General features: G+C 57.9%; 1 protein-coding gene and 1 long non-coding RNA gene across 2 annotated transcripts; both read left to right on the top strand.

The window, feature by feature from the left end:
• Positions 1-1,274: 1,274 nt before the first annotated feature.
• RTN4R (reticulon 4 receptor) lies at positions 1,275-24,161 on the top strand. The gene is made up of 2 exons (XM_016166968.2): positions 1,275-1,557; positions 22,467-24,161. Exons 1-2 carry the CDS (start codon positions 1,536-1,538, stop codon positions 23,864-23,866), a joined length of 1,422 nt encoding a protein of 473 aa, XP_016022454.2. The 5' UTR covers positions 1,275-1,535; the 3' UTR covers positions 23,867-24,161.
• LOC118602898 lies at positions 1,933-10,827 on the top strand. Its single transcript, XR_004950965.1, has 2 exons — positions 1,933-10,247; positions 10,552-10,827. It is a non-coding gene; the product is annotated as an uncharacterized LOC118602898 (long non-coding RNA).
• Positions 24,162-24,550: the final 389 nt, after the last annotated feature.

Below are 24,550 nucleotides of genomic sequence, written 5' to 3'. Positions count from 1 at the left end.
GACCCTATGCTCAGATGGGAATACTGGGCTCAAAGAGGGACCATTTTCCCTTGGCAAGGCCAGTGCACCAAGAGCCCTGTGCTCTGCTGACCTCTCCCAGTGACACCTCCAAGGTCAGGAGTTTTGCTCTGGTGGGGAGGGGCAGAGTGCACTGGGCTTCCCAGTTATTAGGTCTCTTACCTTCGTATCACCAGATGACACTGGCTAGGGCACCAAGCCCTCAGCCAGGATCCTGCTCCAGTCACAGGGAGGGGTCTAGGGCTTGCATTGGGCACAGAGCCCTGCAAACTAAAACCGACTTTGAGTTGGCCAGCCAGTCCTCCATCAGCGTGGTCCTCTTACCTGCAGGGTGAACTTGATCACCTCCCAGCATTCCTCCATGTGCAGGACAACGTGCAGACACACTAGCCTGGCAGCTCCAGAAAGCACTCAGGAGCTTATCTGTGGGGCCAGGTACATCCCCGGAGAAGGAGAGGGAGATGGGATGGCTGCCAGTGCACGTGTGCAGTGGGGAGAGGGTGGGGTCATTGGGTTCTCTGGCCCTAGAGCCTTGGCTGGCTTTCTGGAGGGTGGAGGGTACTAGCAGGTGGGCTCGAAGGGAGTGTCCTGGGCTTAGAGCCCGCTTCCACAGAAAGGAATAGGTGGGGGGGGCACCTTCAGGGATGGAGGCAGGACTGTACCTGTGTCCCCTCCCTGGGGTGGTGCAGAGATGGATGGCAGGCTTTAGGAGCTTTAAGCCTGTTTTCAAACTGAAAAGTGAAGCAATCCTGCTCCGGCAAAGGGCTGCTGGGCATGCGGGCTGCAGAATTTAGTGAGGTGAGGAAGGGAGTGGGCCAGGCAGAGGCATCCCCCCTCCCCCATCCCACCTTGACTCCCAATCCCTAGGCCTCCGGACAAAGCCCTTATCGCAGGCTGACCACTTTAGGGACTCGAGCACCCAGGCCAGCCGGGGCCGCCACGCCCTCCGGTCTGCGCCCCCAGCCCGTTGTGGCCAGGGCCGCCATTCCTGCGGTTGCCTGCAGGGGCCGCCGCCTCTTCAGAAATGCGCCGCCTTTGTCTAGGTCCGACTGGCGCGGGTGCACCAGCCGGGCGGAGCGCCTCCTGCGGCCCAGCCTGCTAGTCCCGGCTTCGCGCCGCCAGCGCCCCTGCCCAGCCCAGGCCCGCGCCCAGGTGAGCGCCCCGCCCGCCGCGAGGCCCCGCCCCGGTCCGCCCCCGCCCCGCCCGGGCCCGGCCGGCGGGGGAACCGGGCGGATTCCTTGCGCGTCAGACCACATGATCCCATAAAACATTCATCTGCTCCCGGCCCGCGCCGCCTTCTTCTCGCCAGTCCGCGCCGCCGCCGCCGCCCTCGCCCTCCGCTCCGCGGCCCCGCCACCCCAGCCGACCGGCGGAGCGGAGCGCGCCCAGCCTCGTCCCGCGGCCGGGCCGGGGCCGGGCCGGAGCGGCGGTGCCTGGATGCGGACCCGGCCGCGGGGAGACGGGCGTCGGCCCCGAAGCGACTTTCCGTCCCTGACGCGCCCCGCCCGACCCCGACGATGAAGAGGGCGTCCGGTGGAGGTGAGTGCCGCGCCCCAGCTGGCCGCGGGGTGGGGCGCTGTGGAGCTGGGGGATGGGGGGAAGGGGGCTCCCTGAGCCGCAGGGCGGGTCCGGGCTCCCCAGGCGAGCGGCAGGGTCACCGGCGGCTGTGAGGGCCACCGCAGTGCTGTGCCGACTGGTGCCCGGCCCCAGGAGGGCGGAGCCCGCGGCAGCAGGAAAAGTTGCTGCTCCCTGGGAAAGTTGGCGGCGGCGGCGGAGCCGGGGGCTGCGGGTCGGAATAGTCCTCGACGCCCGGCCAGGGCCGGGGTGGGTGCTGCCGGCTGGATGGGCGGAGTACAGCCTCGGAAAACCCGGGCTGCGAAGGGGTTAATGATCAGGTTTGCAGAAACGTGAGTACGAGCTAGGGTGGGGGGTATTGGCCTCCTTCATCCTTGCCGGGCAGACCCAGCGAAGAGACTTCTGTCTTCTGGGGTCAGGCTGAAGCGGGATGAATGGGGGCGTTGTCGACAACGAAGGGCATGGGGTGTGGGGCTAGCCCTGTGTTGCAACCCCCAGGGGGAGGGCAATGAGAGAAGACAGCCAAGCGCCCTACATCCGCAGCCTGAGGGCCCCTGCAGGACTCGCTGAGGGGCTCACAACACCCGCTCCCTGGCTGACCTCTTGGGGCCCCTCCCCCTACCTGGCGTGAGATCCAGAGAGTCGAGGCTGGGGGCCCAACTGCATGCCCTGCCTGGAGAGTGCCGCCCTCGTGCCCCCACCAGCTGCCCTGCTGATGTCCACCATGCCGCAGGCTGCCCACACGTTTCCTTGCACGTGCATGTGTCTATAAGGGCTGCATACTTGCACAGCACTTGTGCACACACTGTGCCAGGCTGCCCCAGTGTGCACGTGCACACATGCTGTGGGTGCACACTCACATCCTCGCCCCCGCCTACATGCCTCTGGTACACATGCATGTACATAGCATGCCTGCTGTCGTCTCCATGCTTGGCACATGCTGGGGCCCCTCAGCAGAACCCACTCTTGTGCTTACAGGCACATGTGTTGAGGGGGTGGCTCTGGGCAGCTAGAGCTCACTGATAGAGGAGGCGAGGAACCAGTGACAGGAGCCTGGCCCCACCTTTGTCCACCTACCCCCATGCCCTGGAAGTATCCACTTTGGAGCCCCTCAGGCCTGTGCGTGTGTATGTGTGTAACTTGGTATGCATCTGCACATGCGTGTCTGCATGCATGACTGTATGTGCCTGTGGACACATCAGCATGTGTCTCTTTGTCTCTGGGTGTGGGTGTCCCTGTGTGCCAATGACTGGGTTCTGCCCAAATCTGTAGCAGAGGCCTTGGACATGTGTGTTGGGGGCTAGTTCAGTGCCTGAGCCCAAGGCATGAGGTGAAAGGTTTCCCAGACACTCTTCCTCCTCCCCCGTGTTAAAGCCACAATGACCAGTGGGGGCTGGGACCTACCTGGGCAGGGACGGCCCATTTCAAATCTGGAGGTCAACATCTTGACAAATAGACCAGACACTGCTGCTCAGCCCAGCGGAGGGGTGGGGGCAGTTATGTGCCCATCCCACAGCTGACCCAGGGTGACCTCGAAAAGCATTTGCCAGCAGTGACTCAGTCTCTCCATGGCGAGGGGTTCTATATGTTACTTGTCTTAGGTGCTGTGTGGGACTCTGACGTAAGGGTATTGATGACCCACTCTCGCTGTAGTGAGGAAGACCCCTGGCCAGGGTTCAGAAAGTAGGGCTACACTGCCTGCTCCCCTGTCACCATCAGTGTCTTTGTCTGTGGAATGGGGACAAGCGGGTCATCCTCATAGGGTATACAGGGATGAAACAGGAGTGGGTACCATGATGGGGTCGGCAGGCCACTGCCCTTTGTGTAAGCCTGTCTTTCCATCTGTAAATCAGGTACCAGCCTGCATCCTCCTCTCGTCCAGATGAGGAAGAAGAACGCTCCCACTTGAGAGCCTGAGCCAGGTAGTGGTTCCTGGCTCCTGGGTGTTGGGTGGCAGGAGAACAACAGCCTAGATTTGGGTCTTAGCTCAGCCACTCATCTGGGGTATGAGCTTGCGTATGACAGTTCACCTCTCCATGCCTTAGTCTTCTCACCCGTGACATGAGCCAGCAATCAGGCATCCCTCAAGGGTTGTTGGAGACACTTCAAGGCCAAGGTCCACATAGAATTTTGACCCCAGTGCTTCTACCTTCAAAATACCCAAAAGACTCCCCCCTCCGGCAGTTCCCACGTAAGGAAGTCCCAAACCCTTGCACTGCCAACCAGATCCTTCCCTCCTACCCATGTGTAGATGGGGAAATTAAGGCCCCTAGAAGTCACAAGGGAGAGGGGGAGGGGTGGGCGGGGGAGGAGGGATGGAGAGAGAGCACTGTGGGAGGTGGCCACCTACATGTTTCCCAAGCTGGGGCAACATCTGTGCTCCGCCTGTCACCAGTGGGGAACCTGCAGAACCCCAGAGTCTCAGTTTCTTGTGCTATGTGAAGATTAATGGCCTGCTGGGATCCTGCAGTCAGCACTGACCCTCTCCCTGTGGCCTGGATGAGAGGTAGGGGAGAGGGCTGAGGAAGGAGAGCCTGGCCCAGTGGGTCTCAACAGGCAAGAGGGCTAGTGGTGGGGTGGTCTGTAGAAGATCACCCAGGACAGGGGCTCTGGAAGTCCTATTGTCCTAGGTAGGTGGCCAAGGGTAGGCCTGAGGCCTGTGCTACCATGCCTCCTCCAGGATCTCTGACTCCCACCTCACCGTCCTTCAGCTGCCCCTAGGCCAAGGAGCTCATGCTCACCCACAGAGAGCGAGTTCCCCTCCTTACTCCAGGCCCAGGCCTTGAATTTATGGCTTTGTAGCATGGATCCCTCTGGCAGCTGGTGAAGCACCAGGAGGGTGCCGGCTGGTGGAGGTGGAAGGAGCCCACCCCCCAGGGCCTCGGTTCCTGCCCTCCTGGACCTGTGGCCAGAAAGTCTCCACAGAGCCTCAGTCTGTGCATCCAGAAAGGATCAGGAGAACGGGCTGAGGAAAGACTTCCATGATGAATGAGTGAATTGACTGAATGAGTGAATGTTGTGTGAGGGAATGAGTATATCAGTGAGTATGGGAAGGAGGAAATGTGTGAGCGACCCCCCCTGCCACTGGGCCCTTGTGGGGGTCTTAGGGGCGCTTGTCTGTGCCTGGTCAATACCGTTCATGCTTCCCCATCCCCAGCCTGGTGGGCCCTGACCACTGACCCAGGGGCAGGGATGCCAGACCTTCTGTGGCTACCCAGGGCCTGGCCTCAAAGTCCGTAGGAGCCTGCATGGCTGTCCCACCCCCAGCCATTCCCCCAACACGTCCTCTCAGGGCCCAACCTCTGCATCCCTCAGTGTCCCCAGCCTTGTAGCCTGGCTGCTCCTGTCCTCTTCAGCAGCCCAATCGCAGACACTCTGTTTGTTCACTTGGACACCCATTCATTCTCTCATTGACTCATTCATTCATTCATTCATTTATTAGTTCCTGGCCTGTCAGACCCTACTCTGAGCCTGGCAAATAAAGAGATGTGATCCTTGGCCTCCCGAGTTTGTAGGACTAAATACTTTAAAGGACAGGTGGCAGCAGAGCTGCAAATGGAAGCCCAGCCAAAGGGTGGGCATGCTGTCCACACCCTCTGCATCTCCCTGCGCCATCACTGGAGCGCGTGGGCCTGGCCGGGTCCCACCATACGGGTGTTTTGTGCTGCAGTTTCTTCTTTTGTCACTGTATTTTAAACATTTTGCACATCGGGAACTATTCTTGTGCATCATGGGTTTACTGGTGTATGTAGAAACCCTTCCTGAGGATGTGCCATAATTTATTTTTCCAAACCTGCCTCAGCCTCTCACACTGCCCCTGACGGTGTAGCTGGACACAGAGAAGTCCACTCTGCACATGGAGGCCCCATCAGGTCCTCCCGAGGTGTAACCCTCCCCTGATTCCAACCCTTCCCAACCTTTTATGAGTGAGCTCTGCATTTCTTATTGGTGGTGAGTGCATCTGCTTCCAAGTGTTGATCAGGATTCCAGCTCTGGCACTTTGAGCCACCTCTCCCCTGCCCTCTTCACACAGTCTCTGCCCTCAACCCACAGCATCCTGAGAGTCCTGTCTCCATGTTTGGCCCGCTGCCTTGCCCTGCTGGGGGAGGGTGGAGGAGGGACCATGAGGCACCTTCTAACACAGGCGTGCACCTTCAGAACAGGGCGGCGAGGCCCAGGAGGTAGAGCTGAAAGGCAGGGCTGTGGGCAGACCTCACAGAGGGGCTGTGGAAAGGTGTTGCTTGGGCAGAGACCAGGGTCTTGGGTTGGCCCAGGTGGGCCTGGCAGGTGGTGAACCCCATCTGGGCCCTGGTGCGTGGAACTGGGCCACTGCCGACACAAAGAGCCTGGGTGGAGGGGCTGGGGTGTCACGAGCTGACCCAGCTTTTTTCAGGCAGCCTGCCTAGTACCCCAGGGGTGCTCCTCAGCTCTCGGGTCAGCACTGAGGCGTTCCTAACTAGCCGTCACAGATCATACTCCATGGAATTGAAGTTCCATGAAATGTCGGCAGGGATAGAACAAGGGTTTCATGGTCAAACAGATTTGGGACCAGCCGGGTGAAGTGGAACTGACGCGTCCCCTTTACCACAGGTTGTCTCAGTGCCTCAGGTTTGTGAACGGGGTGGGCAGGGCCCCTCTGTGACCCCTATGCAGCATACTTCAGGGCATGGTGTGCCCAGGAATTTGTTTCAGATGGTGACTACAGTCCCTTGTGGGGACTGAGAGGAGGACTGTTGGACCTCCAGCAAGGACACCAGGGATGGGTGAGACATCTTACGCAAACCCTATAGCCACAGCACCTAGTGGGTGGAGGGACTGTTCTAGCAGTGTGAGGCAATGTGCAAATTTAACCTTTGGGTTTATGACTCTATTTCTTTGCAGCAAATGTCACGGGAAATGTCAGGCTGAGGCTGAAGCTGGTGAGGTACCCATCGAGGAAGCGGGTGCAGTACCGAGGGGCTCAGGGCAAGGCTGGGCTCTGGGATCCTCACCTCCTCCCTGGAGCCCTCTTGGATTGCCCCTTGCTTGCCTGGGCCCAGCGCTGTGTCCTCAGTCTGTCCTAGCCAGACATAGTGACCTTGTTGAAATGTTGCCTTTATTTGACTGCTGCCAGGGCCCAGATGGGGCAGGCTCAGGGACCTGCCAGCAGTCTTCCCTACAAGTCTGGGCAGCATTTTGATCAGCCTGTGCAGTGCCGGCTTGCTGTGTGACCTTGGGCAGCACCTGCCCTTTCCTAGTCAGCAGAGGCCTCATCCATAATCTGTGACTGTTGACCAGAGGTGGTGTTCCTAGCTCAGTGCCTTTGTGGGTGGGAAAACATTCTGAGTCCGAAGCATATTGGGTACTGGGCTCAGGGGAAGGTGATTAGGAGCTGTGCGCAAGGCCATGGGGGATGGGTAGCCGGCTTATGGTATTCTGCAGTAGCTTCAGGCACACAGTAGGTCTTTTTAGCCCAGGCAGTGCACCGAAGTGCGGGGAGCCAAGACTATATGGAGCCTGCTGTCCCACAGTTCTCTGTACCAGCCTCATGCTGTGGTGGGAAGGGTGGTCCTTGGGCAGGGTGGGGTCTGGACCGCAAGAAAGTGGGCCACTTACCCCTTGGGTGTGGCCTCCAGCCCAGAAACACCTCCCATCCCCAAAGATGTAGCTGGAAGCAGAATTCCAGAGAAAGGCCAATCCTGGCCAGCCACCAGGACATGCTTGCTGGGTGTCGCATCAGAGCAACCTTGGGAGAGCTATGGGACCCAAGGTCACAGAGGATGCTCCGCACCCAGCTCTCCCATCTGCCTCCACAGCGTACCCCGGCCGGAAAGCTGGGAGTGGCCCTAGAGCCTACTCCACCCTTCCCAGAGCCCTGCCAGGTTCCCTCCCCCACGCTCTCTACTGTCCGCTTCCCTCTGTCTACCCTGGTTGAGGCCTCTCTGCTCTCCCAGAACACATCCAGCCTCATAAAGCATAGAACTGGCTGGTCACACCCCTGCCCAGCAACTGGGGCTCCCGTGGGATGAGTACCTATAAGGCAGTGTCTTTGAGCCTGGTAGGGACCAGGCTATTAAACCTCCTTGGAAACCAAGCCCGGGACCCCCAGGGCCATCTAAAAAAGCAGTAGGACTGTCGCTGCTCCCCCCACCCTCACCCTGTGGGTAGTTTTCCCCATATGACAGGGACTGAGAGAGAGGTGGAAGGGGGCCCTGGGACTGTGGTTCCTGAGTATGGCCTGGCAGGTGATCCCTTCATCATTAGGAGGACCCTTCCCACCGTTGGCGGGATTAGCCAGGCAACGAGATGCACACTCAGGGTTGGGGGAACCCAGACAGGTCCCCGCAGGTCACTCGCTTCTCTCTCCATTCTCTCGGCAAGTGCTTTCTAGCATTTTCAGTCCAGCCCTTTGTTGGGCTGCAGGATCCCCTAGATTCTTAAGATACCTTCAGCCCTCAAGGCCCCCCAGGTCCTGGGGATATACCCAAAGCCCATGAGGTTCCCAGAAGAGAGAAGTGCTATGTGGGTGCCAGCAGGGTAGTGAGGACCCCGAGGCCTGGGGGCCCACCACTGGACCCCCATCGAGACCACACTGGCCCTATGTGTTAAAGAGATGCTAGAGCTGCTGGCTGAGGGGGAGGGGCTCCTGGAGGGAGTAGAAGCTTGGAGACTCCGGGTCAGCCCACTGCCTGGGGTGAGGCAGCTGGGGCCTCTAGGGTGGGCCCAGGTTGGCCCTCCACAGAGGAAGAGCGATGGGGGTCAGGTGAAAAGCTTTTGGGGGCCAAGAGGAGAGCAGAGGGAGGGGTTGGGGATCTTGGACCAGAAGGATGGGGTGGAGGCTGCCCCCGCCCAACCCCAGCTGGAGGCCAGCCCACTGCTCTGTGTGCTCTTGTGTGTGTGACACGTGGCCCCTGTACACCAGCCGTGTCCAGGCTGTCTTTCATCTCCCTGCCTCAGCCCCAATTTACGTCAGGCAGAGGCTGACATGGGGACAGGTGTGACAGTGTTTGGCTTCCAGTTTGAAAACTGGCAAAAGAAAAACTCTCCCCATAAAGATATTCTATCTACCTACCTTCTGGATGTCACCAAAAGGACCTGTCATGGCTGAGACAGATGGTGGCCCTAATGGATTCAATTCTTCACCTGCTGCCTGAGCCTTGGCCTGGCCCCTGGGTGGCCCACGTGGGGGTGGCAGTGTGTGTGTGTGTGTGTGTGTGTGCGCGCGCGCCTTTGCTCCTATGGAGCCTTCCCTGATGCTGTGGCTGCCTGTCCCCCACGCCCCCAGATCACAGGAAGCCTAATATAGGCATGACCATCTTTATCAGTGACAAGGGGCCCGGGGGAGGGGACAGTATGTTCTTCCATCAGGCAGTGGGAATTAGGGAGGGAGAGGCTGCAGCCTTCACGCCAAAAGTGTGTCTACTATCCCCACATTGCCCTGAGGCCCAGATGGGGTCAAGATGACCTGCTTGGCATAACACTCAGGCAGGACTCCTTGGGCCTCACTGATGTCCTTTCCTGCCGAGTACCCCGTGGCAGGAGCCCATGAGCCATGACACCAGCCAAGCTCCCTGGGCTCTGCTTCTGCACCTGTTCCCTCAGTGGCCCCATCAGGGCTGAGTCCAGGGTTAGGGGTGAGTTTGAGGATGGACATCTCTGGCAAGACTGTGGTGTGGGAGGGGAAGGGGTCGGGAAGGGTCCAGCCTCTGAGGGGTGGTGTGGTAGGGCTCTGGAGAGAAGAGCCCTTCCAAGGGGTGCTTCCAGGAACAGGGCAGACATTCCAGAGGGTGGCTACTGGAACAAAGGCGGGGCCCAGTGCGCATGGCGGGGTCAGGTGCCAGCATGCCCTTTCTAGCTGTGACTTGACCTCCCTTCTGTCAAATGAGGATGGTGGTCCCTGCTGGGGATGACATGAGGCACTCCTGATAAACTCCCACAGGACAGGTGGGCTGGGCATTTCCTATGCACCTGTTGTGCTCCTGCCCTCATGAGCTATGTGGCTTCTCTGCACCCTGTGAGGTGGGCCTTATTATCTCCATTCTCCAGGTGAGGGGCCTGTCCAAGGGGTTAGGAGACTTGCCTGAGGCCCCAGTGAGACAGAGCCAGTGCCCAAAGCCCTGAGCAAGGAGTGACCCCATGGCACCAAGCTCTTGGAAGGGGACCCTGCTGCCCGAGGTGGCCTTAACCACCCTTTCCAGGGCAGGGCTGCCCCAGCACATGAGACCAAATAGAACTAACTAAAAACACTTCTGATTTTATCTGTGTGCATTGTAGAAAATCTGGAAAGATATACCAGAGTTTTAAAAAAGAAGTTCTATTAATCAGTTCAGGCTGTCATAACAAAATACCAAGATGGGATGGCCTAAATAACAGAAACTTTTTTTCTCATAGTTCTGGAGGCCAGAAGTCTGAGATCAGGATGTGGCAGGGTCAGGTTCTGGCGAGGGCTCTAATTGCCATGCAGATAGCCACCTTCTCATTGGGTCCTGACATGGAGAAAGCAAAAACCAGCTCTCCAGCATCTCTTCTTATAAGGGCTCCAATCTCATCCCGGGGCCCCACCCTCAGGACCTCATTAAACCTAAGCACCTGATCAGTGCCCCAGGGACTCTCCTGGGCCTGGACATCCTCGGGAAATGCTGTCTGCACAGCCTTAAAAAGCCTGCAACTTGACAGTAAGTGGCATGTATTTCTTGCATTCATGTGACAAGCATTTATGGAGCACCTACAGTGTGCTGGTCACCAGCCATGATCTTGCCCCCATGGAACCCATAACCTAGGGGACAACAGACAGAAACAAGCAGTGCAGGTGCTTGGTAAGTGGATCAGAGAGGTGCGAGGTGAAGTGGGCTCCCTAGCAGTAGATGGAGGTGGGGGTGGAGTGGGGTGGGCCGGGCTTCTTTTAGAGCGCCCTGCAGGGGTTGGGGGTGGGGAGAAGTCCTGCTGGGATACTTGCACTGATCCCGCATCCATTCCCAGGGCTGACACTGAGAAAATGAGGCCACCCTCCCTGGCCCTGCCCCCAGGGCAGCCGACCCCCTTCTGCAGCCAGGAACGCCAGGCACATCAGCCTCAAGAAGTAGCCGAAATACACTGACCTGTTTTCCAGGAGGCAGCAGCACCTACTTCTCCCACTCTCGCTAGTGAGAAACCGCCAACAATTTCCATCCTAAATTGATTTCAAATAAGGAAGAGTTATCACACACAATCATATAGGAATAATTTATCACTCGTTAATAAAAGAGCAATTACTTATTCACGTTGCCCTTGCCTGCATGCCGCGGGTTCAGTTGCAGAGATTCAATTGGGGCTGTCACAAAAAGCCACGGGAAGCCTGTTTGCACTCAGCCAAGGCCAGGGTGAGCCTTCTTCAGGGGGCCACAAGTGCAGGCAGCCTCCTGCTGTGTTTATCTGCTGGACTCCCTGCTCCTGAGGGTCTGTAGTCTGGGGCGGGCAGGCTCAGATCTGTGAGCTAGGAGCAGGACAGAGGTGAGGAGGGGCCAGGGCAAGTAGCTGCCTGGTGGTGGTGGAACTGTCGAAGGCTAGAGCACACAGATGGGTTTTCAGGCTGGAAGCCATTTCTTTAATTGTCTAGATTTCAGAGGCTTCTGGTGCCAAGAACCCGGACTGTCCTTGGGGACCAGGGGTGTCCTCGGCCACCCTTGGCTGAACGGGGGCTGAAGAGCAGTGTGCAGGGTCTCATCCCTGCACCAGACGCCTGGCCAAGCACCACAGTGCTGTGGTAGCTCTCATAGCCCCATTTCTCCTCCTGTACCTTGGAGGCACTTCTAACCCATGTTCAACTCCACCTTCTGGCAGATACACTTTATTTTCTTCTGTTTATTTATCTCTGTCTTTGAGATTGCAGTGCCAAACATGCAGTCTTTTAAAAAAGATAACACCGTAGTCAACCATGTCTTGCTCAAAGTTAAAACCTCCACCCAGCCCTGGGAGGCTAGTCTGGAGAATCGGTTTGTTGCCCTGTTCCTCATCTTTCCAAGTGGCTACTTCACATTTCTGTGACTCCTACCCTAGGCCCCTCTTCTCCAGCACACTCCCCAGTATGGCTGTCTCGCCACCGTCAGTTACATTCATAACTTGTGTTTCCCAGCCCGGGTCACATAAATGCTCCTCGCTGCCTGGCCACAGTAGCGTACTGTGGTAACCTTCTGGCTCTTTTATAGCCTTTTGTTTTTCCTGAAGTTTACAGTTGACTTTGTCTTTTTTCTCTTATCTTATCTGCCACCCTCATGTGATTACTCTTCTCCACATCAGATGTTCTACTGGGGCTCTCGTTTTAACCCAGGAAGGTCTCACCCCAGGCCTTTGTCCTGGTGTCCCCACCTGGGCCATGTGTGCTGTGGACCCATCACAGCTTCCCAGGACTTCCCTCTGTCACCCAACATTTCTTGGGCTCTATGTTTTCCTCCTGCGTTTGTCCCGTTTTAGCTGAAGCACATCCCCAACTAACTCTCTAAGGAAGGCACAGTGAAGAATTATTATATGAGTCCTCAAATGTTAGCAAATCTATTCAAGCTCAGTCCAGAATTCCATGTAGAAAACAGTTTCCCCTCAGGGTTTTGAAGCCATTTCACTTTTGTTGTCTCTGGCATACGTTGTGCCTTGGAGAAGCCTGATGCCACTTTGCTTTTCCTCTGGACATTTCAGGCCTCTCTTGACCCTCAGTGGCCTGAAATCACATTGCGAATGTCATCTGTTATATTAGGCACTTGGCCACTGGAGGGCCGGGTCTTCTGCTCCAGGAGATTTTCTTGTATTATTTCTTTGGTGACTTTTTTTCGCCTCTATTTTTTTTATTTTCTCTTTCTGAAACTCTCATATGTTGGACCTTTGTCTTCTAAATCTCATCATTTCTCCCCCTTTCTCTCTCTTTCTCTCTCTTTCTTTCTCTCTCTCTCTCTCTCTTTGTTAAGACTTCCTTGACCTTGTTTTCCAACCCTTGTATGATTTTTTTTTTTTTTTTTTAATTTCAGCCATTCTGTGTTTAGCTTCCAGGCTCTCTTCTTGTTTTCTGATGATTCCTTATTCATAGCACCCTGTTCTTGTTCTAAATCCTCTTCTATCCCTACCGGAACACTTATTGGATTTTCCCCAACTCGTATCTATCCCCCACGCTGTCTCTGCTTCCTCTAAAGCCTTTTTCCCTTTTGTCGACGCTTTTTCTGGATACCTGATTCTATGGTCACATTTTACTAGGGAAGCACCGAAGGTGGTCGGATGCTTCTCTGAGAGTAAGGTTTGTTGACTGGCAGGAGTTGGGCAACCAGACGGGAACCACCATGGCGGAGACCCTTTCTCTGCGTGTTTCTTCAGGGCAGTAGCCCTATCACCCTGCTCCTTGCCCCTCTCGGCACATATCTCATCCTCAGCATCGTGAGTCTCAGGGATAAACGTGTCTCTCACACAAGTGGTGGGTGGACATGGAAGGGGACCATCAAGTGTGTCGGTGTTGCCTGGGAAGCAGCAGCAACCTTACTCCATGATGAGTGTGTGCAGGGGTCTCCTGTGAGGCAAGCTGGTCTGCACTGGGCTCCAGGCCTGTCTGAGTCTGCTCTCGCTGCTGAGGGTGAGCTTGGCGGAGGCGGGGAAGGTGGCTCTAGGCATGCTTGCAGCACAGCTGAGCCACCGTGCCCTCCTCCCACCCAGACACAGCCTCTCCTGGATGAAGCAGAGCTGTCAGGCCTTGTTGGAGCAGCCTCAGGACTGCTGGATGTAGATGATCAGCATGGCTCCAGGATGCCACCTCTGAACCTGGGCCTCACTTCCCTGAGCTCCTCACCTGAGGTTGACCTGATTAGATGAGAAGAGGCCCTACACCAGCCTCCGGGGAGGTAGGGTGCTGTCCACAGAGCAGGGGCCCTGGTGGGGGTGCCCAGTATGGTTTCCAGGCTGGAGGTGCCTCAGGGCCCTAGGAAGGAGGTGCTGGCCCATCATCATCCTCATGTTACTGGTGGCTGACAGACTGAGAGTGGGCCATTAGCTTCCCCTGCTACATGGGGAGGAGGTGTAGAGCCCATATCTAAGCTCAGGGCTGCCAGGCCCCAGGGAGCAGAAGTTTTGGGCTGAGGATGAGGTGCTATGGGGGTCAGGGAGCCCAGAGCATGCTGGTCTGTTGCCTGGGTTGGGGAGATGGCTGCTCCTCCCTGCCGTGTGGTTCTCTGAAGCCCAGGGCCTGCTCTGGTCTCCTGGGGTGGTGGGGTGGGGTCTTTGGCCCTATCCCTGGCCTCACTGGTAACCTATAGCCACCTCACCTCTCTAAGCCTCAGTGCCCTTGTTTGAGGAGTGGAATTTGACAGTCACCCCTTCACTGTGCAGTGGGGTGTGGTGAAACCTCCAGAAATGAGGGAAGCCTGTACCTTAGGCCATTGCATTCCCAGGGGCCCCCATCCCACCCCTCCTCCCCACGCTGGCTACACCCCCAGTGGTGGTCACTGTGTGAGGCTGGGAACATGGTGGTGGACTAACAGGAGACATGCCCATCCAAGAATTCCCTGTGCAGCATCAGGAATGGATGCTAGAATAGGGGTTCCCCAGGCCAGGGCCCTGCTCAGAAATATCTTATGGCCACCCAGCACTGGTCCACCTCTCACTCACCTGGGGCTCCCTGACCTTGTGTGAGGCTGGCCATACTTCAGATGGGTCCCAGGTGGGCCCAGGTCAGCTGCTGGCTGCCTGTGATCCCAGGGCCTTGCACAAGGCTGGTGTGATAATGACGAGGCTTCTACCGCTCACTTTTTATCCAGTATCCTGGTCGTGAGTTTGCACAATGGGGTCCAGGAAGCCTGAATGCAAAGAGGCCCTGAACTAACTTCGGTGCAGCTCACCTTTCCTAGACTGAGTCGTCCTATTTTTGTTCTTAAAGAGGAAGATCCTATCAACCAAGGCCTGAATCCTGATGTCCTGGGAAGTGCATCAAAACTGATGTGCCACTTCCCCTTGTCCCAGCCCAAGTGGACAGTGGGATGCTAATGGGTCAGCGAGCCACCCTTGGGGCAGCCTGGATGGAGAGCCGTAGAGGAGGGTATAGTATCCTGTGGCTCTAGAGACCCCCACCCATCCATCCCAAACCACTTCCGCATAGATGCATCTCCCCGAAGCATCCTCATTGTCTTCCCAAGCAGGGACCGTGTGGATCAGTGCCCCCTCTCTGTGCCTGGGGACATCCTCCTTCTGCTCCTCACAGACAGTTTTGTTCCGTCTGTGTTTTAAGTTGTCCTCTTTTATGCATGTTTGATTGCCAGACTCCAGACAACCTCTTTAGCACAATAATTGTTTTTCTTTTGACCTGCATGCCATTTCAGGGTCACCTCTCTCCTCATCACCCTCCAGCCCTGTGAGATGCCGCTAGGCTCTGTTCATCCCAGCTGTGTGGCCGCAGCAGGACAGTGGCCTTCTCTGACCCCTGGTTTCCTTTTCATTAGGTGGGGGTTCGAGTGACCTCTGTGGGGCTGTTGTGAGGGTGAAGGTGGCAACACCCACACGCAGCAGGCACTCACGATGCTCCCATCCTAAGCCAAGTCCGCAAATTTCTCTAAAGGGCCAGATACTAAATAATACCAGCATTGTGGACCATGTGGTGTGCTAGAACCACTCCACTCAGCCCAGGTAGCACTAAAGTAGCCAAAGGGAATGCACAGGTGTGGCCATATGCCTACTACACATTTGTTATAAAGACAGGTGATAGCCAGCAGGCTGATTTACAAGATGGCAGTAGAACAGGAGGCACGAGGGCCCGTTGCCTCTGATGAGGATTTCACTCTGGCCGCTTGGACGTGGTACCCAGGCTGTGGCTGGTGATGACTCAAATGGGAGCATCTCAGGCTAAGGAGGGTCATTCACTGCCTCTTGAAACCTTCGTCCCCTGGAAAATGCTGGATCCCATGGTGCTCACCAACCCACACTTGGCTGCTCTACGGTCTCAACAGGTGCTGCCCCCAACCTCACCACCCTAGCCTCAGTTTCAAAGCCCCTGAGCACCCTCCAGATGTTAAACCCTTAGCAGAGGCGTAAGCCTTTCTAGTCAGGGGCGTTTTTGAGAGCTCAGCTACCTTGAGACAACTCAGGTGGGCTGCAGTTCAGCTGCTCCCTCCAAACTGGGACTGATCCCAGAGGGCGAGTAGACAAGGGCCTCCCAAAACCTGCACTTGTCTTTCCATAGCGGAATAAATCCTGCTCTAGCAGAGGCTGTCCTCCTGCCTTGTTGGTGATGTTAGACAAGTGCTGAGGGCTCAGGAGCGCGCAGGGATATACCCACATGTCTTGTCCTACTGCGGAGGAGAGCAGACCTTCTGCCAGCCCTGGTTCCTGGGAGGGGCTCCCATGTCTGCCTGGTCTTGCCACAGCAACCCTTCTGCTGTTTGCTGACTCACTCTCTGTGCCCTGACCCACCCAGGCCCCCGCAGCCAAAGGCCTGAGAGTACACTCCTGTTGTGTACCTCTATAGCATACATCTCTAGTGTGTGCTCCCGCACTTTGCCCTGTAGGCAGCTAGTACTCTGGGCCTCATAAGAATGGTCAGCTTTATGTAGGTGGCAGATGCAGGGTACTGGGAAGAGGGATGATGGATGGGGGAGGAGTGCAGGACCCAGCACTATTGGCCCTGCCAGGCCGAGCACCCAGTTCTGGACAGGAGCTGGTAGAGAGAAGGGGTCAAGACAGGTGCCAGGCCCCAACACCAGAAGTGCCTCTTTCCTGAGACCCCTGGGGCAGAGGCATTTCGGCAAGCACCTCATAGTGTCCTCTGGGGGCTCGAGCCCATGCCAGCCTTTGGAATCAGCCAAGAGACTGTGATGAATTGGTTGTGGAGATAGAATTCTCCAAGTAATCAGGCAGAAGGTGTTGGTGGCCTGACGGAGTGGAAAGGGATTCAGGCTAAGTCCCTGGCACTGGACAAGGCTTCAGCTGGACAGAACCTCTGGTTGCTGCCATCATCAGGCCCTAGCAGGGAGCTTCCTGGGGTGGGCACCAAGGGAGTTGGGCACCAGGTGGGCTGAATGGGGCAAGATTGCAGAGCCCTCTAGGCTAGCAGTTCAGCCTTGGCCAAGGATGAATTCCCAAGGTTTAGTCTCTGGGCCAAGAATCTTGACCATCAAGCAGTCTGCCTGGACCTTCACCCTGGCAGTAGGTTTCAGGGCTCTGTGGCACTTAAAATTCCCCTGGTGGCACATGCCACATGGCAGGGTGACTGCAAGTGGTCAGTGTGCTCCTGGATTATAAGTATCACAGGCCGGAGTCAGCATCCTGGCCTCAAGCCTACAGCACCCAGCTCAGCACCTGATGCAATTTGCTAAGTGAATGAGTGCAGCCCCAACCACAGGGCACCCCCTTAGGTCTTCAGCTCTCAGGTAGGCCAGGCCCCACCCCTGCCAGCCTCAGTTTCCTTGACTTGAAAGGGCCCTGGGCTGCCCTCTCATGTGCTGTGTTCTCTGGAAGTTTTAAGGAAGAATGGAGCTTGCATGTAAGGTAAGGGTGATGGGTAAGGTGAGGATGAGGGAACTTTAACCCTTTATTGCCCAGCAAGGCCTTCCAGGGACCAGGGACCATGATGTTAGGAATCCTACTAGCCCTAGGGCTATGAGCAAGTGGCTTTCCCCACCCCTACTCCCCACACCAAACCTAATCTTCCCCACTGGTAAAGTGGGCAAATAAGCTAGACCCCTAGGAGAGTTAGCGGACAAAGGGGCCCAGCCTAGGCCTGGCCCACTGGTCCATCTGTGCACTGAGCGCAGTCAGGAGGCTGGTCCTGCCAGCTCTGCCTGGGTCTCGGTGCAACATCAGACAGGCTCTGCCCAAGCTGACATCAGTTTCCCTCACTGCACACAGCTTGGCCTGGAACCGCTCAGCCCTGGGTCCAGCACTCTTGCCACAGCAGTAACCTGGCCCATTTATAGACCTATCCTGTCCCGCCTTCCCCCGCAACTGCTGCCCTGAGATCAATAAGGAGCCGGGCCTTGAGGGGCACAGGCAGGCAGTAGGAGTGGCAGCCGCACCCCCAGGAGATACAGGGCCCTCTCTAGAGTGGACTGCCCCTGCCAGAGTTGCTGCCATTCTCCTCTCTCAGCACCTGGGTGAGTGGCCCAGGAAATGCCGTAACATGCACACTGCCCCAGCTCATGTCTCTAGACCGAAAGTGGGTGGTGAGCGTGCGAATCGAGGGAAGACCTAGGGGGAACAGATGATGGGGTGGGCGACCGAACCAGTCGCTGGTAGAGGGCTGGCAGAGGGCTGGCAGGGGTGGGGAGCAAGTGCAGGGGAGGAGTGTAAGCGCAGCACTGCCAGGGTGCCCTGACCCTCTGCGGCATGTGGCCACCACTGGCCCCACCCCTTGGAGCTATTTCTAGCCTTGGTGTGCTGAGCTGTGGCCTCCCGCTCTGCCTTTGAACTGCAGTCTGTGACATGATCCTTCACCAGGACATTCTTGATGTTTGAGAGGGTCTTGAGCTAACTGATGTCCTGGTTGTGCTACAACTGCCCAGCCTCTCCACAGCCTACTGACCCCAGCCTCTTGGGGAGTGGGGAGGCAGATAGAGCTCAGAGCCTCCCTGGAGATATCCTCTCCCAGCCATTGATGGTACAGGAGGGAGCCACGTGCTCCTGGCACCGGCCCATGCCGTCACTGCCTGGGTCCCATTCCTGCTGAAGTCACACAGTGGCTACTCTTCAGGCTTGAGCTGAACTCACTGGGGCTCCTTCTCTCTCCCACTTTTCCTCCTGGACCTTCTCCAGTGGGAGCAGGTCAGGGCTTAACCACTCACTGCCTCAGTTTCCTAATCTGTAAAATGGGCTCATGATACTGAAAAGAAAATGGACTGTTATGCAGCTCTGACTCATACCTTTTAAATCAGCTGGTGGACCCTCATTACAACCCCTGAGATGTGTTTCTGCCACCCCATTGCGATTGGGAATCAAGGCCCAAGGGCACTGAACCAGTGTTCTTGAACTCCAAGGCTGTCAGCGCTGTGCTATCTCTGTGGCCTCGCTGGGTTGGGGCAGAGGTGTCCCCATAGGACCTCGGAGAAGCTGCATCCCTGCATACCTCAGCCCAGGCTAGAGGAGCCAGGAGTGGCAGGGGCCAGGTACATGCCAAAGACCCCTTGTGTCTGCAATCCCTCCTCCTGAGCTGCTGACCTCAGCCAGCTACCTGCTGACTCCTGTGGCTGCTAGCGAGTCCCTAAACCTCCTGTCCCTCCTGGCTCCCCTCCCTTCTCCCCTTTCCTCCTCTCTCTACCTTCCTCCTCTCCCCACTCCCAGCTCCCTTTTCCAGGTCCCTCTCTGCCCCCATCCCAACACAGTGACTGGGAAGGGGAATCTGGATCCTTTGTTGCACAGGAGCTGAGGTAGGATGAGCAGTGCACACCCAGACCTGATGTACCCCAGCTTCCCGGGCCTTTGATTCCATGGGCTCTTCAGCTGTCATTCCTGCCCCGTCTGGCTGCCGAGATGGGAGATAGGCCCCAAGTAGAATCTGGTCGCTGTTCTTCCCTCACCTTAGGCTGGAGTGGCTAGTCCTCCCCCACCCTCCTGCCCCTACCACTGCTTCTGAGCCAGACCTGGGCTAAGGCAGGAGCCACACCATGGGGAGGGCGATGGGGGAGACCCCCAACCCAACCATTCTGCATTGAGGCCCGAGGAAAGACAAGGTGAAAATAGGCTTCGGGGATGGCAGGAAAGGGATAGGTTGGAGTCTGTGCATAGCTCAGGTGCCCTGGTGGCCTGGTGTGGGGCCATGATGGGACTTTCCTGTGTGTACCATGGTTTCTGAGAGTGCAAACCGAAACTGCAGCAGGGCTACTTTTTTACCACACGTGCCTGGAGGTGGGCTGGCACTGGGTGCTCACTGAGGACCAGGACCCAGTGAGGCTGGGCATGAGTGGGGACTGGAGCTAAGGGCAGGCAGGCAGCTAGGCTGCAGCCAAGTGGACAGGCTAGCAGAGTGTAGCCTGGGGCCTCTGATGGGAGGGTTCGACCAGCAAGGGTGGAGACCTAGAGGCCAGAGAAGCCTGGCTCAAGGTGCTGTAGAGGCCAGGGAGGACAGAAAACAAGATCAAGGGACAGGTGAGAGGATAGGATGAAAAGACAGGATGGAGGAAGCCTTTTAGGGTTGGGAGGGGCTGCAGTTCCTGGTGGACATTGGGAGGGGTCGGGCAAGTGACTGGGTCCAGCTCCTGGGGTGGGGTCAGAGAATGCCCTCCCACTACCTGGTGGGATCTCCTGTGCTCCAGGGCCCCTGCTGTGAATATGAACCCATATTGCAAAGTCGTGTTTGATTATCTCATAAAAAGATCCCCCCCCTATGCTTGCTCAGCGGTAGGGTTGCCATGGAGACCAGCGGGCAGGCCCCAAAGGGGGCCGGGCTAGAGCCAATTACTGTGGCTGGGGAGGGGAGAGAGCCCACCACTGGCTGCTGGACAGCAGGGCCAGTGCACAGGGACTGATCCTCAGAAGTTGGTTTCCAAAAAGCAGTTGGTTCAGCGGGACCGGATCTGTATCTTTATGTCTGATGCCCACTTCCGAGCAGGGCTGAGCTGCGTGGCCGCTCAGTCACCCACCCCCACCTTGGCGCAGCTCAGCCCTAGAGCCTTGTTTGGGGCATTCTTAGATGGGCATGGCCCCACACTCATAGCTTCCTTAGGGTGCAGGCTGTGTCCAGCCGAAGACCAGAGCAGCCAACCACCCCCTCTGGTGAAGCCAGTTGAACCCAATACCAACAGAGCTCACAAACCACAGCCACAGGCCTGGGAGCCACAGGACAGGGTGCAACAGTGACACAGTTCGATTGGCGATGTGTCAGGCACAGTCATGATGGTTGGCTGGTGACATAACCGGTCAGCGGCATGGTCTGGTCTGTAGCACAGTCATGAGGTGGCCTGCCCATAGTGGTGAGGTTCAAAGCCTGGCCCGGTGAGTGCCAGGGTGCCCCATCCCGCCCCACCCCAGGTCTTCCCCTGAAGCTAAGATCTCAGGGACAGGAAGTGCTCTTTTCATAGCAGTTACATCTCGTGACAGCAGGTGAGATGCTGGTGGGAAATGGCATAATGAGGCCTGAATTCCCAAGGAGGTCTCATGAGAGAGCCAGAGAGGAAGTCAGCAGTGTAAATAGAACAGCAGGCCTAGGTGCCCCCCACAGCCTCCTGCACTTGGCCAGCCCAGGTGGTTTGCCCAGGGCTTGGGGAGTCCTGGGCTAGGCCTGCCTCTCTAAACCCCATCTTGGGGCTGTCATGTCCCTGGCAGCTGACAAGGGACAGAGAGGTTTCCAGTCTGTGGGGAGGGGCACCAGAGCGCAGGAGGGCACATTGCTGTGACCACTGCACATGCCTGCTTGCTAGGGCTCTGGGCTTGGGCAAGCATCTGGACCAGCCCAGGCAGAGAGGACCCAGCATGGGTGGGGGGCTCCAAGGTCACGGTTTTGGATGGGGGAGCTGGCCTGTGGTCCTCTCCTTTCTCCTGGCTCCAGCCCCAGCACTTAGCCAGATCATGTCTGCAGAATCCTGCTCTTAGCCTGCCAAGGAAGGTGTTGGCTGTCAACGCAGGTGTTAGCTGATAACTCAAGTGTTAGCTGATAAGCCTTAACCCTCCCAGGGGGATTCACATTTTAATAGACTCACTCCTGAAGGTGGAAAGAATCTTCAGTATTCAAAGAGGGAGGTTCTAATGGGATGTTAGGCACTGAGCTTAGTATTTGTTTGGCACTGCTGGTGATTGGCCATGCTGGATATATCACCCCAGAAGGGGTCTTCTGTTTGGCATAGGTCACTGGTGAGGTCCTGGGTGTGTCTGGCCCCTCGGTGAGGGAGGGAGAATGGGGAGGTTTGCATCCCCATGGGGCTGGAGCAGAACCCACTGAGAGTGTCTGGGTGGGATTGAGGGCAGCTGGGATCATGCAAGCGTTGATGGGCTAGGAAGGAGTGAGGTCTTCGTTTGGGGAGGAGATCAAGCGGAGAGTGAGGCTGAGGGGAGGAAGCTGCAGGTGTTCCATGCCAAGGCAGGAAGCTCTCAAAGCGACTGTGAGGATGCGTGGAGGAGGGAGCAGCCTGCCTGGAGGGGGCTCGCCCTTCAGAGCCTTGGAGCCACCTGCCCTCAGGCACTCAGGCTGCTGATCTCGTGATAGTATTGCTGCTCCAGGCCCTGGTAGCAGGACCCATGACCCTTGCAGGAAGGCTGCTGGGGACTGTGACTCACAGCTCCACTGGGGTGCCTGTAGTTTCCTCATTAAAGGACAGCTCCTTGTGGTGATGAGGCCTCCTCAGAATCGGGGCAGCCCTGGGGCCTCAAGGTCCCCAGGGACCTGGGCCAGGCACCAGGTCTGAGCCACAGCTTCACCCTTCCTATGACCTGAGAGGGCCCAGCAGCTGACTACTTAAAGGGCCTGGGCATGAGCTTCATCTCAGGACTCCTGCAGGAGCTCTCCAGCCTGCTCCTTACGTATTTAAGAGCCTCTCTTCCAGCCTGGCCTGTGGGCTGGTGGGGCAGGGCATGGGCCAGGGACAGCACTGGGTCGACAGGATTAGCAGACAGGGGGCTCTGTGTTCGCTGGAGTGTCAGGAAGGTTTCTGCAGGCATGAGTGTCCATCCCATGAGGCTTGCAAGTGGGCCTCAGCTGGGACCTGGCTAACCCCGAGTGGTGGGGGGTGTGGGCATGTTGGCTCTTGTGTTTCAGCTCTGGGCAGGACGGCATGGAGCTTCTACAGGTGAGGTTTCCTGGCATGTAACTCCCCTAGCAGGTTTTGGTGCAGCAGCTTCCACGTGACAGAGCAGGGATCACAGCACCTGAGTTCTCAGGGGTGACAGCACGACCTGGGGTCAGTCTGGCTCCAGCACACACGCCAGCCTCACAGGGCCCGCTGCCGGCTAACCACCCTCTCCTCCCCACACAGGGAGTCGGCTGCTGGCCTGGGTGCTGTGGCTGCAGGCGTGGCGAGTGGCGGCTCCGTGCCCAGGTGCCTGCGTATGTTACAACGAGCCCAAGGTGACAACAAGCTGCCCGCAGCAGGGCCTCCAGGCTGTGCCCACTGACATCCCAGCAGCCAGCCAGCGCGTCTTCCTGCATGGCAACCTCATTGCGCACGTGCCAGCCGCCAGCTTCCGCGCCTGCCGCAACCTCACTATCCTGTGGCTGCACTCCAACGCGCTGTCCCACATCGACGCGGCCGCCTTCTCTGGCCTGGCGCTCCTGGAACAGCTGGACCTCAGTGACAACGCACAACTGCGTGCCGTGGACCCCACCACATTCCATGGCCTGGGCCGCCTACACACACTGCACCTGGACCGCTGTGGTCTGCGGGAGCTGGGCCCTGGCCTGTTCCGTGGCCTGGCCGCCCTGCAGTACCTCTACCTGCAGGACAATGGGCTGCAGGCACTGCCTGATGACGCCTTCCAAGACCTGGGCAATCTCACTCACCTCTTCCTGCATGGCAACCGAATCCCCAGCGTGCCCGAGCACGCCTTCCGCGGCCTGCACAGCCTTGACCGCCTCCTGCTGCACCAGAACCGTGTGGCCCGTGTACACCCACACGCCTTCCGTGACCTTGGCCGCCTCATGACGCTCTACCTGTTTGCCAACAACCTCTCCGCGCTGCCCGCGGAGGCCCTCATGCCCCTGCGATCCCTGCAGTACCTGCGGCTCAATGACAACCCCTGGGTTTGCGACTGCCGGGCCCGCCCACTCTGGGCCTGGCTGCAGCAGTTCCGTGGCTCCTCGTCCGAGCTGCCCTGCAGCCTGCCCCCACGCCTGGCTGGTCGTGACCTCAAGCGCCTGGCAGCCACCGACCTAGAAGGCTGCGCCGTGGCTGCTAGGCCTTCCCGTCCCATCTGGACTGGCAGGCATGCCGACGAGGACCTGCTGGGGCTTCCTAAGTGCTGCCAGCCGGACGCCGCAGACAAGGCCTCGGTCCTGGAGGCCGGAAGTCCGGCCTCAGCCGGCAACGCACTCAAAGGACGTGTGCCATCTGGTGACAACCCTCCAGGCAACGGCTCTGGCCCGCGGCACATCAACGACTCCCCCTTTGGGACCCTGCCTGGCCCAGCTGAGCCCCCACTGACTGCACTGCGGCCCCAGGGCCCCGAGCTGCCAGGGCCCCCCACCATCGTCCCTCGCCGGAGGCCAGGTTGTTCCCGAAAGAACCGTACCCGCAGCCAGTGCCGTCTGGGCCAGGCGGGCAGTGGGGGCAGCGGGGCTAGTGACTCGGAGAGCTCAGGCGTCCTGCCCAGTCTCAGCTGCAGCCTGGCCCCTCTGGGCCTCGTGCTGGTGCTCTGGACCATGCTCGGATCCTGCTGATCAGCCCCCAATTGTGAGCAAGGCCTTTCTCAGTAGCCAGGCGTGTGTATATATGGGGTCCCCTCCATGCCGCCAGCCAGCACTGGGCGGCAGGCCCCCAGGGGCAGCCAGGCCCTCCCTGATGATGCCTCCCACCCGCCCGCCCCATCTCCACCCCATCATGTTTACAGGGAGCAGTGGCAGTGTTTGTTCCAGAACACCGCCTCCCACCCGGACCGCGGTATATAGAGATATGCATTTTATTTTACTTGTGTAAAAATATTGAACGATGTGGAATAAAGAGCTCTTTTCTTAAGCCGTGGCCTCTCAGGTTGTGGGGGGTGGGGGTGGGTCCCAGAAGTGCAGTCCTGCCCCAGTCACGGACATACAGAGGCCCCAAGATGGAAGAGAGTTGCAGACCACACGGGTGGTGCATCCTGGGCTGCAGGCAGCTCCGAACACCTCAGCCCAGCAACCACGGTGGCCACGAAGGACAGTGGTGCCCCAGCCCATCTCCTGGCCATGAAGACTGATGTCAGTGAACCTCTCCTGCCATCTGGGCTGGCAGCAGCATCGGAGGAGAGGTGTATATCCAGCCCAGATCATACACCCAGCCCGTGGGAGCTGGATGTGGCTGCCTTTGTAGGGACATTTCCTCTGGTGCCACATGGGATCCCTGGAGGTCCCAGCCTTCCACCCCAGCCA

Source organism: Rousettus aegyptiacus, unplaced genomic scaffold (assembly GCF_014176215.1).
Source record: "Rousettus aegyptiacus isolate mRouAeg1 unplaced genomic scaffold, mRouAeg1.p scaffold_m13_p_5, whole genome shotgun sequence".
NCBI lineage: Eukaryota > Metazoa > Chordata > Mammalia > Chiroptera > Pteropodidae > Rousettus > Rousettus aegyptiacus.
Note: the sequence above shows the minus strand (reverse complement) of the source record. Positions and strands in the feature narration are given on the sequence as shown.